This window comes from Protomyctophum bolini, assembly GCF_963924005.1.
Source record: "Protomyctophum bolini genome assembly, chromosome: 22".
NCBI classification, from domain to species: Eukaryota; Metazoa; Chordata; class Actinopteri; order Myctophiformes; family Myctophidae; genus Protomyctophum; species Protomyctophum bolini.
This window is the reverse complement of record NC_137883.1, coordinates 22477872-22494439: the sequence shown is the minus strand read 5'-3', so window position 1 is coordinate 22494439 and position 16568 is coordinate 22477872. Positions and strand designations below refer to the sequence as shown.

Genomic DNA, 16568 nt, shown 5'->3' with positions numbered 1-16568 from the left:
ATGTCACAGTCCCCGTAGTTTATTTTATATTTACAATCAAATACCATAGTCTCCAAATTGTCTTTATATTTACAGTATAACTTATCATTGGTCCCCATAATTTCTTTATATTTACAGAGATATGCCACAGGGCGTCCCGGTATAGCGCAGCAGGGGTAGGCCTTTAAAGTTCCTGCAGCCCACCCCCATAGAATCTGTGGTTCAATTCCTCCACGCACGGACAAACACATGCTGGCTGTGTTCACCATAGATATTACAAACATAGATGCCTCATTGGCCGCTGCAGTTCATTGGAGCGACGTGTCTCCATCGAAGGCAGATAGTCAAGCGGAAGTGCTGAAGGCACGATGCATCGCTTGCCCAAGTGACGTCACTCATGCAACTCCTCCATGTCTCTCGCTGCCACTCAAGTGACTACTGGTCAATCACAGCACGTCTTTTCCGGGACTTATTGCCTATAGCGTCGCAAGCTTCCGCTATTATGCTTCGCAAGGAATCTCGGGGGGAAATGTTGCCTTCAACAGAGAGACACGCCCCAGAGCCGGAAGAGGCGTCTACCTTTTTATGTCTATGGTGTTAATGCGTTGGGAAGCTGGCAGCGGTGGGTGATCTCTGTCGCTGCACTATAGCGACTCCTGCGGGTTGGTTGAGGTGTTAAAGCAGACGGACAGCAGAACTGAGAGGAATGGAGTGTTCCTGTTCATGCGCTGCTACAACATCCTCGAGGTGAAACTCCTCACTGTCAGGCGAAAAGAAAGTGGCTAGCGACATCACACGTGTGTCAGAGAGGAGACATGTAATTGTATACACACCAGCGGTTCCAAAACTTTGTAGCCCGTGACCCTAAAGAGAGATTTTGATGTCTCCCACCAGGGACCCAAACTAGTGAAAATAGCAGATCTACAAGCTCTGCTTTTTCCCCCACTACTACTTAAACATTTGTTTTATAATTAGGGAATTTCTTTGATTTTTCTCCTTAACTTGAAAAAAAAATCATTGAATTTGTGAAATTTCATGAAAAAGTTAACTTTTTTGGGAATGTTTTATTTTTATTTTTTTAATGTTTTGATAATAAATAATTATTAAAAACAATATGTAGGAAACAAAACATAAAGGGAACCATATTAAAAATGTCCCACAAATGGTGCTGGTTTGTGTCCACCGTCCCCAGATCAAACAGTGGCCGTTGTCAGGGACTATGAATTCCCCCATACATGTCATTCACTGGGGAATTCATGTCAATAACTACATCGGGAAGAGAATTTGGAAAATGAAGTACTCATAAATGACTTTAAACATGTATATGTTTAAAGTCAAATAACAGGGTCCCCATAATGTCTATATTTACAGTACAGTTAAAAGTCCATGGTGTTATTTCTTGTATTTTATTTTTGTTAGGTGTTTTTTCCTTAGTGTTTCCTGGGAGCATGATACGCACATTCACTGTGGGTGTTCTTGGAAGAGTCTATAGGGGGGGGAAAAACAGTAAAAAGAGAGTATTGGTAAATTTGAGTTTTTTCAAGTCAAATTGCATTACTAGTACTTTACTTCTGTCATATGAATTCAAAGAAAGCAGCTTCCCACTTATTCATTATTTCAATTCAGAAACATGGCTTACAGTAAATGAAACATCACATTTGTGCAATTTCTCCTTTCATTGTCAACGGCAAATATTGAGACGTGTGGGAACAAAAGCTGTATATACAGCTGTAAACACAGTAACATGAGATCACTGACGAATCCTTGGTATTGGTATCTTTATGCGACTGCGTCAACTTTGCTCGCTGTTGGAAAAGGTTATAGATGGCCTTCTGGCGTAACAGACAGATATTCACCTGTTACTTGTTCAGATGGGAGCTGATCTTGTCTTTTCTGATCATGTTTGTGTAGGGAATCTGAAACAGAGAGCAAACACATACTCATTCCACACCATAGATAGCTGTTGTACAGAAGTTATAGAGTGCTAAGAACGTTGCCCGTTGGGCAATGGCCTGCTCGGGAACGATGCAAGTTTGAAATGAAAACCCATTGTATACCATTGTCTGCCTGCCTGTGTCCCATTTACGCCCATATATGGAGTCCAGGCCACTATGAAGTCATGCTGGATGGTGATATCCATGCACACACACACACACACACACACACACACACACACACACACACACACACACACACACAGAGTGTGTGGGCATGTGTGCAGACTGTGCACGGAGGCAGCTAAGACAAACGCTGTCTGTCAGGCTGTCAGCCAGCTGTTGTATTGATTGATGTGAGCCTAACTACACAGATGACAACACAGTCGTATATCTCTTCACCCATGAAAGGCGAACCAGCCACTGCATGTAAATGTCTTCACTATAAAATACATTCTTAAAGAACTACAGTATCCAGCAGGTAATAATCTTAGTTTCACCCCATATGCCATTCTGTGTACACTAATAATAATAATAATCTTTATTGTCCCGAAGGATATTTGTCTTCACAATCTGTTCAACAGTTCAACACCCACATCAAAACAACACAGAGCACATAACACCAAGACAGTACAAAAAAAAAAAAAAACATGAGGTCCCCACAAGCTGTGTACAGAACCATCCTATCGGCGGGGCAGTTTGTTTAATGCCGCGATGGCTGAGGGGACAAAACTCCTACTAAAACAGACCTTTTTCCATGGCAAGGTTCTGTATCTTTGTCCAGATGGCATGAGGTTAAAGAAACGATACAGAGGGTGGTCAGTGTCATTTGATATCGAGAGTGCTAGTCGTGTGATGGCGTTATTGTTCATATCAGAAAGTGTGGGTGTAGGAAGTCCGATGATTTTGGAAGCAATACGGGTGATACTGAAAAGTTTGTTCCTGTTAGGCATGGACAGTATGGTGTAGAAACATGCAGAACAGTACAACAGAACAGGTTGAATAATGCTTTTGTACAATAATAGCAGAAGATGAGGAGCAACAGATAATGATCTTAGTTTTCGGATTACATGGAGTCTTTGCTGAAAGCGTGACTGGATAGATGTAATGTGTTGATCAAACCTGAGTCTATTGTCCAGTGTGAGTCCAAGATATGTGTAGCTGTCTACCTGTTCTATTGTTTTACCATTAATGAGGAGTGGGTTAAGTCCAGTGTGGGTTGTTGTTTCAATGACCAGTTCTTTTGTTTTGACCACATTCAACTCTAGATAGTTGTCAGTGCACCACTGTGTGAAATGAGAAATGGTATTCTGATAGACCGTAATAGAGTTATTGTCATGGAGCAGTCCGAGAATGGCAGTGTCATCAGAGTATTTAAAGTATGTGATGTTAGTGGGTGAGGGGCTAATACAGTCATTTGTGTACAGAGTGTAGAGGAAGGGGCTGAGGGGCCCCTGTGTTGGTGATGGCAGTTGATGAAAATGATGTACCAACTTTAACTGTTTGTGGTCTATTGCTCAGGAAGCTGTGAGTCCAGTGTATGAGAAGTGGGGGGATGTTGAGCTGATGCAGTTTCTTGATCATATGATGGCGTTGAATTGTATTAAAGGCAGAACTAAAGTCAACAAAAAGAATAGTGGCAAAATTGTCCGAAGATGAATCCAGGTGTTGGAGAAGGGAGTGAAGGAGGCATGCCACAGCGTCCTCTGTCCCCCTCTTGGCCCGATAGGCAAACTGGAAAGGGTCCAGCTGTGACCTGACAGCTGGCAGAATGATGTTCAGAATCAGTTTTTCCAGGCATTTCATCATTATTGAAGTTAGTGCAACGGGTCTATAATGGTTGGGTTCTGAGGGGCGGGGTTTCTTGGGTACTGGTATGATGGTGGATGTTTTCCAGAGGGTGGGTACGGCTGCTGTCCTGTAGGACTCCCAAAATATGGAGTGAAGGATGGGGGAGAGCTCCATGGCGCAGAGCTTAAGCACCTTTGCCGAGATGCCATCCGGCCCTGGCGCCTTGCCAGGCTTACACCTGGCCAGCAGCTGTCGGACATCCTCCTCGTTGAAGGGGGGATGTGGCGGCTCCTGAAAGGGGAGGGCTCCCAACAGTTCCTCACAGGCAGCAGAGTAATCTTGACTGTCAAACCGTTTGTAGAAAGTGTTCAGGGTGTTTGCAAAGGTGGTAGGATCCGGAGTTGTACAGTTCTTTTGTTTTGTCTCACCACCAGTAAGGATTTTGACTTTATTGAAGGCTTGTTTTGTGTTCATGCTCCTAAACTCCTCCTCCATATTATTTTTAGGTGTACAGACTGTGTTGTGTATGTGTACCTTGATGTTATTACACCACCTACACACGCATATATTTGTGACAATTATGTTGCGATATAGACTAAAATATCACAAGATTGCCTTGATATTACACAGGGAATAGCCCTTTTGCTTTTCTTGTTGCACATATTTTGTAGCCTGGCTAAAGCCAGACACGAATCAACCGTTGGCAAAAACAAGTGTGATATTAGTCTGGCTTATTAGCCAGGCTACATACTTTGTGCTCCAGCATAACCACTTAACCTAGAAGCTTCATTCGAACTTTAAAATGTTAAATTGCCTTTGTGTTTGATGGGATGCATTCACATATCACGTTGATATTCTTTGAAGATTTTAAGTCTTTATGAATGTATATTTTATGTATTTTTATAATGAGAGTAGGCTATAATAGGCAAATTAAGTTTTCTGTACAAAGGTCCTGGCTCATTCTGTCCTGTCTTGTCCACATCACCCAGCCCAAGACACATGCACTCAATTAGCCCTGATTGGACTCACTATCTAGCACAGATAGCTAGCCTGGTACAGAATCCGGTTTCATGTCATTGGTCCGGCCTAGTGACCGTTAGTCAGACTAATACTAACACTATCCCAAACCTAACCTCACAGGAAGCCACGGGTGATTTTGAACCCACAGCATGGGTGCGTCTTAACTGGCCACGCAGCTTAGTTGGTGTGCATGAAGAGCAAACATGAGTTCTGTACAGATTACAGATACACTTCAGTTTTGGATTATTTTGTTTAGGGGAGCTAGCCCCTCATATGCCCAGCTTTGAGTGCATCTTGGCGCGAGCGGCAGGTGTCTCTTCCCGGTTTTTAGACAGCTGGTGGATGGAAATGAAGCTTCCCCACACTGCAACTTGACACGGAGGCAAAGCGTTTCTGGCCGACACTGCAACCGTCTGTCTGTAAGTACGTGTGTATATGGCTGTATTCCACGTAACTTGAGAACCATTCGCCCCGTTCAAATTTGACACACGTTCCACACCCCCACAGGGAGTGCAGTGCCCGTTGTCGACTCAGTCGGACCCACGCTTGTCCAGAACCACCACAAAAGGCCTCTGCCCGGGCTCTGGACAGGGCCCCTGCCCAGGGTCCATATATGGAGCTGGCCTGTTCTGACATCACAACACTCCATATTTGGGCATGCCTAACACAGAACTCCATATAGGAATAAAGGGACACAGAGAGACAGATCCAGAAATCTCCATATATGGGCATAAAAGGGACACAGACAGATGGGTGGAACGGGTAATCTGATACGGGTACAACGGGTATTGCATAGCCGGTGGGGCATGGGTCTCCAACCTCCATCGTTACCGACTCTGTGCTCTGCAGCCGGTCACCGGTCTAGTGTGTATTGCCTCCTCAGCCTCTCACTGACTATGACAGCCAGTCTTTGTGGCCTTGTGAGGTTATTGGTTCAGGCCAGTAGTGTAGTCTACCGGTGTAGTCTACCGTTATACGCTATGGCAGATAAAGATGGGTTAGGTGTTGGTGTTAGGGGCGGTCCCTGGGCGAAACACCGTGGGAAGAGGGAGTCGGTCCCCCTTTGACTGCATCCAGACAGTAGATTCATGAAGATGCCAAATGACACAAGCGGCAGGCGTCTCTTCCTGGTTTGTAAACAGCTGGTGAAGCTCCACCCACACTGCAACTTGCAGCGTCGGCCAGAAAACTGGAAACGCTTGCCTCCACGGCAAGTGGAAGCCGCGCGCGAGCATCAATTTCCATCCAACAGCTGTCTAAAAACCAGGAAGAGACTCCTGCCGCTCATGGCATTTGGCATCTTCGTGAATCTACTGTCTGGATGTGCCCTTTGTCAGATCTTTCAAGCTGTCTCCTGCTCAGCTTTCCTATTGGCTGTCTCCCTCTCAGCTTTCCTAAAGCCTGTGTCTGCCTTAGCGTGGTCTGTCTTTCAGCTTTCCAACTGTCTGTTGTACACTGTCTCTCTTACAGCTTTCCTACTGACTGTCTCTCCTACACTGTCTCCCTCTCAGCTTTCCTACTGTCTGTCTTGTCTCTCCTACACGGTCTCCCTCTCAGCTTTCCTACTGTCTGTCTTGTCTCTCCTACACTGTCTCCCTCTCAGCTTTCCTACTGACTGTCTCTCCTACACTGTCTCCCTCTCAGCTTTCCAACTGTCTGTCTTGTCTCTCCTACACTGTCTCCCTCTCAGCTTTCCTACTGACTGTCTCTGCATGTTACTGCATTCATGTCTCTGCATGTTACTGCATTCATTACTTTGTTTAACGGTTGTAAAGTTGTCATTTGAATATAGTGTATTCTTACCATTTGTAGCTGTTGGACCATCTCTTCTCTGTAAGCCAGTTCTCGTTTCATTTGGTCCTGGAAATTATCTGAAATATATTTAAAAAATCACACCCGTGTGAAGTGAGGGCCACTCTTATCATTATACATCATCATGAATCATCTCATGAACAACTGAATTTATGTGATTGGTTGGCCGATCTGCTCGATTTGCTCGATTTGCTCGTTTTTGGTTTTACGTTTTCGGTTTTTTTCACCCCACCAGTTTTGGAAATATGCCGTATACAGTAATGTCTTGCAGAAAACGGCAAGTTCAGAAAACAGGCTTGAAAGGTTAACTTCTGTGGACTCTATAGCATTACACCTAGCTACATGTTTAAGCATGTATATTATATTTGCATGTGGATTTCAGCTCTGACATTTATTTCAGACAAGCTCTCGTATGTGAAGCCTGTGCTATTACAGTAACTAATTTTGCATTATAAAAATCAGTTTATCTCCTCTCCTGAACTGTTAGTCTTGCCGCCATGACGGTCTCTGTATCAAAAGGAGTCACATATTGACGAAAGAAAGAAAGAAAGAAAGAAAGAAAAATAAAAATATGTGAGACTTACGGAAAACTGGGAAGGGGGAGGTTCCTTTCAGCGCATGAAACTCCTGCTCCAGTCTCCTCCTGAAGTCTATCTGCTCCAGGAGAACCTTCTGCAACTCCTCTATAGAACGACAGCACTGTGTTGGTTTGGTCCACTAATAATACTACACGACAGCACTGTGTTGGTTTGGTCCACTAATAATACTACACGACAGCACTGTGTTGGTTTGGTCCACTAATAATACTACACGACAGCACTGTGTTGGTTTGGTCCACTAATAATACTACATGACAGCACTGTGTTGGTTTGGTCCACTAATAATACTACACGACAGCACTGTGTTGGTTTGGTCCACTAATAATACTACATGACAGCACTGTCGTGTAGTATTATTATTACAGCACACTAAACTAAACATATTGACAATTTTTTGGAAGGGACTATAGTGGACAAGAGATCCAGTATTAGTTAAAAAAGGTCATTTTACACTTGGTTGCATGCTGAAAATTGCAGATAAAGTGTAAGGCCTGCCAAATTTTGGTCGACTAAATCAACTGTGGATTTAGCCGACTAAAATCGTGTATGATAATTAGTCGACTAAAACTAGACTAACACTAAAACAGTTCAGGTGACTAAAATATGACTAAAATTAAATGAGGTTTCATTCCAAAGACTATATTAACTAAACTACCATAGGGATTTGCTGCCACAAACAACACTGCGACACCAGGAGAGTGGCAACAATATTGTAAACAGAAACGATCTAGAAAAGGCAAGGTTTCACTCTGATTTGATTTTACATTTTCATCATTTCATCATCAAAAGGGAGAGAAGGGTTTTCCATAGCTCCATAAGTCTTCGTCTATTCCAAGTTCTATTCCAAACATGCACATTGTTACCTTTCTCCATGTTTTCAACATCTTTCTTCTGTGGTACTGGAGAGGAGGCACCTTGGTTTTGGTCAGCTGAAGAAAATAAATAATGAGGAGAGAGGAGAGTGTTAAAGTAACATCATTGCAATATTGTGCTTCTGCCACAAGGTGTCAGTATGACTCCATAACAATACAGACTAATGCTGTATGTGGTCTGAAATCTCAAGGTTCTGCATATTTAAATACATGAATTAAAAAACGGTGTCCCTATAGAATCAGCATGCATATACGTTCACACTGTATCTTAAAACTGAATGCAAAATGTGAGGGAGAATAAAACAAATGTATGACTCATACAAAATAATCTGTGATCTGTGTCAAATTGTTTTACTCTTCTACATATTTAAAAAATGCATTACATGCAGGGCGGCGGTGGCTCAGGGGTAGAGTGGCCGGATGGGCACCGCAAGTCGAACCCGTCGAACCAGGGCTCCAAGTTAGTGTCAAAGTGTCCTTGAGCAAGACTCTGAACCCCTAATTGCGCACAATGTGCAGGTTGGTGCCTTGCATGGTTTCCTCTGTCATCGGTGTATGTGTGTGTGAATGGGTGAATGTAATGCACAATCTATGTGTAAAGCGCTTTGGATAAAGGTGCTATATAAATGCACCAATTACCATTCGAGAATGAATGAATAATATGCTATTTTATCATCATACAAAACAATAGTCAGAAACCAATCAGTATGTCTGCTATGCTGTGCTTTAAAATCAGTTAGTTCACTGACTATGGTATCATCTATAGTATGTATTATATTATAGTTACTGCATTATCATCTGTAGTATATGATACACGATATAGTCTAATATCTACATCTACATCTTGTGTCTGTCCTGTCCCGACCGACCGACCGACCAACTGACCGACTGACTCGCTGTCTGTCTTTTCTGTCCTATCATTCTATTCTCTTCTTGTGATCTAAATTAGAAGAGGAGAAGGGGAAGTTTGAATGAAAGAAAGAAAGAAAGAAAGGGATAGAGAGAATTAAAGAACAAAGTGAGAGAAGCAGAGAGAGAGAGAGAGAGGGGGAGATGGAGAAGGAGAGAGAGAGAGGGGGAGAGAGAGAGAGGGGGGAGATGGAGAAGGAGAGGGGATATATGGAGAAGGAGAGGGGGAGATGGAGGAGAGGGGGAGAGAGGGGGAGAAAGAGAGAGGGAGGAGGGGGAGAGAGAGGAGGGGAGATGGAGAAGGAGAGAGAGAGGGGGGGATAGAGAGGGGGAGAGAGAGGGGGGAGATGGAGAAGGAGAGGGGGAGAGATAGGGGGAGAGAGAGAGGGGGAGATGGAGGAGGAGGGGGGAGAGAGAGCGAGAAGAGGGAAGATGGAAAAGGAGAGAGAGAAGGAGAGAGGGAGAGAGAGAGGGGGGAGATGGAGAAGAGGGAGAGAAGGAGAGAGAGGGGGGAGATGGAGAAGAGAGAGAGAGGTGGGAGAGAGAAGGAGAGAGGGGGAGAAGGAGAGAGAGAGGGGGGAGATGGAGAAGAGAGAGAGAGGTGGGAGAGAGAAGGAGAGAGGGAGAGGGGGGGGAGAAGGAGGAGAGAGAGAGAGAGAGTGGGGGGGGAATGGAGGAGGAGAGGGAGCCTCTCTGCTCTGTCTCATTTGACAAGCAAATTTGCAGACAGTGCCTGAGGATAACAACCTCGTTTGACAGTCAATTAACCGTGGATAGTCAAAGCCAGAGCGGTTTGCATTACATAAATGGAAAATTAGATTATTTTTTTATTCCCTCCTCCCTGGAAACAGAGAAAGGGGGTGGTGGTGGGGGTGTTAAAGACAGTGGCTCGTTGGCACGTGGAAGAAGTATGCCTAATTTATGCCCCGTCGTACGACGACGGCGGAGTCGCCCGCGGCGGGAGGGGAAAAATGGCCAATGTACAAGCTCACGATGGCGGTCCATCCGTTACGTGCCGACAGATTGTAGATCGGCTATTCTTTCGCCGCGTGACACCATCGCATACGACAAAGTAGAACTAAATCCGGCTGTAGGGTTGGTGGGAAAGGATGGGGGGGGGGGGGGTTACAGGGGAGGTGCACGCCGAGGAATCAGGTCTTCTAATCACGTAGCGCCTCCCTCACTCCGCAGTGCCCATGGGGAGACGTGCGGCAATCAGGGGGAAAAGGTGGTCTCATTTAATTTGTTTCGTGTAATTTTTCGAAATACATTATACATTATGCGACGGCATTATTATGGTCTCCCTCCCTCTGTGCGCATACGAGTGTGTGTTTCTATGTCTCTGTGCCTGTATGTATGTGTGTGTGTGTGTAAACGGGGTGGGGGGCGGTGGGGGGGTATGTCGGCACATGGATGCCATAAAGCCCTTTTAATGTCTCAGTGACGGATATAAAGAAAAGCAATACGCTGTGATCTTTATTTCCTCTCCCATTTGGGAACAAGAATTCCTTCTGTTTTCTTTCCCTTCATCAAGAAAAAAAGAGAGACCTTTGCTGTCAGTGGCAGAGGCGCCAATTTAGGGGTTGCTCTGCATGGTGCCACATCACCCTTGGTAAATTCAAAGCACCCTTGGCTAGACTATAGTCCATTCACATTAAACCGGTTTGGGTGGGGAATCGGGAGCGCCCCCAGCACCCCACATACGCACTTTGTACGTTCATCGTTCAGGTTCAGCACCCTTGGCCGTGACCATAGATCGCCGCCCCTGCTCAGTGGTATACATCACTTAAAGTTGGAGTTGTAGGCCTACTTTAGTTTTTCCATTGTTGTATTTCAGTTGTACCAGTGTTGAAGTTCAACTTTCGTATTGTGTTGTACAATGGCCTACATGTTTCCGTGGGATATAGTTTTTTTTTGTTTTGTTGTTGTGGTGTAGTTGTTTATAGTGTTGTAGTTAAGATTTTCCAGTATACGTTACCCTGTTGGCTTTCATTTGTTGACACATTGCTTATAGGCCTACCAACCAACCAACAATTTAATAATGAAAGAGAAAGTTATTGTTCCTTTTGTACCTGGGGTCTCTCTCCAGTAGTCAGGTGCTGAAGTCTCACTGTCTGAGGCAAAGAAACCACTGTGCTCTTTATTGTCATCTGAAAGACATGCAGACAGAGAAAGGGTTCGATACAGAGACAGGGAGACTTTCCGTGAGGCCCATTGGGGTTGGACAGACGACGGAATGAATGTATACTTGTGTTATACGCGCACACACACACACACACACACACACACACACACACACACACACACACGTCTTTCCAGTGAGAGGTTCAGGGATGCGATGTACGAACGGAACGGAGGAGCAAATGAAACATCACATTGATATTAAAAGCACTCATTCAGACAGTATAAGATGAAACAAGCAGCTTGTTTCACACATTCCATAATCCATATAGAGTGTACAAAACTCCCATGAAATATTCATGTGTTGAACCCCATTAAGACCTGAGGCCGATCCTACGAATGCCTTCTAAAGCAATAGTTCTCACCCTTTGGAGATTTTTCAAAAATATCAGAGCTTGTATGTCTGCTATTTTTGAATAGCCAACGCCAAATAGCCAATTCAATTGAATTGAATTGAATACCGTACAAAGCAGATTTAAATATAGTACTGAAAGCAATTGGTTTTCAGTCCTTTGGCCTTTATTCTTCCTCTTGGTATTTTGTCCAAATATAATTTACTGTATACTAATGAGTGGATTCTGGTTGATCTGATGATGAATATACAAAACAAAACAACAGTTTATTGTGATCTTACCAGTGGTACTGGAGCAGTCTTTGGTGGCGTAGGCAGGGAGACCTTCATCTCTACTCTTATGGAGCTAAGAGAAGAGAAGAGAATGCACGTTCATACGTGTTGTGTATAACCCTAACTGACAATTCTGGATTGGGCCTTTTATACAGTATATATATTTTATTTTTCATTTTGTTTTATTCTTAATTGTGTATTGTATATTCTAAGCAGGCAGCCTATACTGTCTCTGATCGCCATTTATTCACATCATGCAAATTTGTTATTATTAGGGTTGTTGCATGCTTTGCATTTTTTGTGTCGCCTCTGTCTCTCTGTCCCTGTCTCTCTGTCTGTCTCTCTGTCCCTGTCTCTCTCCTTCCCTCTGTCTCTCCCTCCCCCATCTCTCCCCCCTCTCCCTCTCTCTCTGAGGTCTAGTTATTGTGTTGAGTTGACAGGTTAACGATTAGCGCTGCCCTAACAGGTTTGCGATGACAGAAGGAGAACAAACACGATGGCGGAGGCCATATTAACCAACGCTGTAGCGTTCCTGTTCCCATTATCCAGGATCATAGGCCAGCTCCTACCGGGAGAGAGGAAACCCCAGCCTATCAATCTGCTTATGCAGATCACATCAGCCGCCATTTAAATAATAATTAGCTAAAGGGGCCTGGGGGGGAGATATTTACTTTCTTGTAAGCCGGGTCGTCCCGCGGAGTCGTGGCGGCAGGGAGAGTCGTCAGGCCAGCAGGAGGGGAGGATGAAGGGGGGCTGGGAGGAAGCGGGGAATCTTGCCGGGCACGGTCCATAGAAGAATTAGAGGAAGAGGAAGAGGAGGAGGAGGGTGGAGGGGAGGCGGCAGGGAAGGTGTCCCCGCTGGTGGCGGCCACGCACCCTCTCCTCTCCTTCCCTCTCTCCTCTCCCCCGCTCTCCCCCTGCAGCGCGGGAGCCAGAGTAGGAGGGAGGTACAGACCCAAGCTGCCCGCCTCCTCCTCGTCCTCCTCCTGCTTCGACGACTCCACGTCCACTTCCCCATCCTCCTCCTCCTCGCTGCACACGCCGGCGCCCTCTCCTCCGCTGTCGCTGCCGTAGCTGCAGCTGCTGCTGGGCGACAGGCGGCGGTGGAGCTCCGACCTGCTGAGCGCCACCGCGGCCCTGAACTCCTCACCCGTCTCCCCTCCTCCCCCGGCGCCATGCAGCTTGGCGATGCTCTCGGCGTCTTTGACGACGGGCCGGAAGGCGGAGCCGTAGCTCGGCTTCCGGCTCTGGAGGTTCGGGGCGTCGAGCAGCTTCAGCCACCCCTCGGATGTCACGGGGCGGAGGTCGGGCGTCACCGCCGGGCACTCGGGATCGAACAGCCCGGATCTAGGTGCCGTCGCTCCACCGGCGCCAGTTCCGGCCATTACTGCTCCGACTGCGTTCCCGGCCATTGCGCCGGGCTCACCGGGGTCGGACAGGTCCAGGAAGGCCTGGCGGAGAGAGGAGTTGTCCGCTAACGAGGAGAGGGCGCCAGGCTGTGGCTGGAGGTACGTGGGGACAGGGATCCCCCCGGCAGCTCTGGGAGGCCAGAACATGCAGAACGGAGGGTAGAAGGTGTCCTTACGGCCTGGCCACAATAGACCGGACAGCCCAGCTCCCTTTTGCCCCGGCGAAACCTCGCCATCGTCCTTCTTCTGCTGGCAGAGGCCGAAGGCCGGGAAGGAGTAAGGGGAGGGGAACAGGGATGTGGGAGGGAACTTCTGCAGCATGCCAAAGCCTTTGCTCGGGACCGGGATGACGGGGTAGCTGCGTGGCGTCTTGTGGGGAGACAGGCCTCCTCCGTCCAGCTCCTCGTCTTCCTCGAAGCGGCCTCTCTTCTGACCGCCCAGATCCGGACCCATCATGTGAGGCATCACGGAGCCAGGATGGCTCTTCACCGATCCCATGCAGTGGGAGGGGAGGGCTCTCTTCCGACTGCCTCCGTTGAACATCGCCTTCACGTCCTCCCACGCAAACACCAGGTGATCCGGAGGCACCTTTTCGGAGAGCTTCAGGTGCCGGCGCCAGGAGTTAAAGTTAGCCGCGTCGGGCTGGGTGTACTTGGCCTCCGGGGTGCGGTGAGAGTGGAAGATGAACTTGTTCGGGGAGAAGTACATGTTGCAGTACGAGCACTTGATGCACTTGGCCCGCGAGCTGTTGTAGCGCGCAGGGATGAAGTTTCCACGGGAGCCCCACGCGCACTCGTGGGACACGTCGAAGGCGAAGTTGTCCGGCAGCTTGGGCGGGTTGTTCTCACCCAGGAAGGACTTGCAGAGGCGCTCGGCCTCGCGCTTGGTGATCATGCCGCAGCGGCGCGACGAGATGGGCATGGCGCCTGCCCGCCGAAGGATCTCCAGCTGCACTGGCGTGCACTGCACGCAGGTGATGCCCAGCGCCACTCGCCGGTTGTGGATCTCATTGTAGCTGTAGTTCTTCAGCAGCGTGTTGGAGATCTGCGCCAGGCAGAGTCGCTCGAGGCTGTCAATGACCAGCGACACGATGGGGATGCCGTACAGGACCACCCGGCCCACCTGGTTGGGCTTCATCTGAGAGGAGGGGGCGGAGGCGGGGGAGGAGGTTGAATGGAGGTGGGGCGGTCTGGGAGGAGTCAGGGGCGAGTCCTGCGGGTTATAGGGACCTGCTGGGGTTGTCATGGCGTTGTTGTTGTTAGGTCCGGGAAGAAGTGTCTTTTCCATGCCAGGAATGGGGGGGAGACAAAAAAAGAGCGACCTAACGGAAAGATATAGAAAGAAGGAAATTCAGAGTGGAAGAAAAATTCATATGAATTGTATTATGCATAGATTGTCACCCAGGACCGAACCTTGGCTTAAGCCTATAATGAAGTTTAGTTTATCATATACCCCTGGTCTTATATCAATATAAATAAATGCTAAAAGGACATTCATTCACAGTGTGTGGAGGGAGGGAGTTGACTGAAACACAATATGTGCTGCTGGCTGTCAGCCACGTCATTACGCAGTCATATTGTCACTAGGGCACTATTTTCGTCGTCTGCTAAACCCGTCGTCTGCTAAACCCCTTGTCCCTTTAGCTTTTTTTTTACTATTTTGAAAAACATATTAAAATTATTCAACTCTTCAACACTTTGTGAGCTTGTAGAACGGCTTTTTGAATTATTCAAAAATGTTTTTCAAAATAGTAAAAGAAAAAGGCAAATAAGTTTATGGGTATGAAAATAGGGCCCTTATAGAGTTGGACCTACTTTAACTATTATTATTAGAAGAAGAAGATTAATTTACACTCTGCTTTCCTGTCTGTCTCTATACCCTGGGCTGTATTTTGTGTGTCTTAAGTACCAGGTCTTATTCCCTAACTTGAGTAAACTAAAGACCTGGAGGCGTGATCAATGCCATTTGGCTATTCTGAGTGGCCAAAGAGCATTGATCACGCCTCCAGGTCTTTAGTTTACTCAAGTTAGGGAATAAGACCTGGTACTTAAGCCACGCAAAATACAGCCCCCTGTCTCTAAACCTTACTACAATACACTGTCTCCCTCTCAGCTTTCTGTCTGTTTGTCCTATACGGCATGCATCTCCCTCTCTGCAGCTTTCCTCTATCTATCTCTTTGTGTCCCTCTCAGCTTTCCTATACTGTGTGTCTCTCCTACACGGTCTCCCTTTCAGCATTCTCCTATACTGTCTTCATCTCAGCTGCCCTATACTGTCCGTCTTTCCTATACGACATCACCCTCTCAGCTTTACTGCGGTCTTTTTCACTGTAATATAGTAGGCCTAGTAGTACTGTAGTATAGTAGTAGTACTATAATTAGTACTAGTAGTGGAAAATATAGAAACAAAGTGGAGAACAGACTCAGATCTCAAGATTTTATTGTTACTTTACATGTCATATATGCATGGTACAATACAACTAGTAACATTGCATGCATGCAGTGAAAGTCTATAAAAATAAAAACATCATGGTTGTGTCCAACTGCAAAACCATATAAAAACATGATGTACTGTAACTCCACCTTAAGTATGTATCTGCATTCTGTCTGTCTCTATATCGTAGAACTCAGTGGTTCCAAAACGTTTTAGCCCGCGTGACACAAAAGAGAAAAGTGATGTATCCCCGGGACGCAAACTATAGGGAAAATAGCCGCGATGTGAACTTGTGGATCGGCTATTTTCACTGTGATTGTGTGTTCCTATACTCTTCTGTGTTATTACTCACTGTTTTGCCTTATTCACTATTATTATTTGCCTTTTTTGCTATTATTTTAATGTTTTATACTTTTTCTTTTATTTTGTCTGTGTTGCTCTGTAAAGCACTTTGAGCTGCATTTCATGTCATGAAAGGTGCTATACAGATAAAAGTATTATTATTTTAAAATTATTGGTGGGGGAAAAAAATCATTGAATTTGTTTTAAATTGTTTTAATTTAAAATTATTCTGAAATTGTTTTCAAATAATAACAAAATGTAGTTAACAAAAAAGAATGGACCCATAAAAATACGGTAAGAATTGTATTCATATAACTGCATCACACCTGCCGATAAATTATGTTCCTATACAAAAATTAATAGAGTTCCACTGTATTTGTGTGTGTGTGTGTGTGTGTGTGTGTGTGTGTGTGTGTGTGTGTGTGTGTGTGTGTGTGTGTGTGTGTGTGTGTGTGTGTGTGTGTGTGTGTGTGTGTGTGTGTGTGTGTGTGTGTGTGTGCGTGTGCGTGCACATCAGTGCACGTCAGTGTCGGTGTCAATTCCCTCGTGTATGGAGACAATCTTCTTTTCCTTTCTGAACGCTAGCAGCTTACCGCTGTACAGAAGCTCTCCTCTGGGGATGAGCTGAATGTACCGCCGGCCCAAAGGGAAATATTTACACA

The 16568-nt window shown here is 46.0% G+C and overlaps 1 protein-coding gene across 1 annotated transcript; it reads right to left on the bottom strand.

Moving 5' to 3' along the window:
- Nucleotides 1-1838: 1838 nt before the first annotated feature.
- On the bottom strand, nt 1839-14418 carry skor2 (SKI family transcriptional corepressor 2; the record flags this gene model as incomplete). The annotated part of the gene is made up of 7 exons (XM_080755376.1): nt 1839-1895; nt 6528-6595; nt 7121-7219; nt 7999-8064; nt 10989-11066; nt 11732-11795; nt 12394-14418. 7 exons carry the CDS (start codon nt 14416-14418, stop codon nt 1839-1841), a joined length of 2457 nt encoding a protein of 818 aa, XP_080611502.1.
- Nucleotides 14419-16568: the final 2150 nt, after the last annotated feature.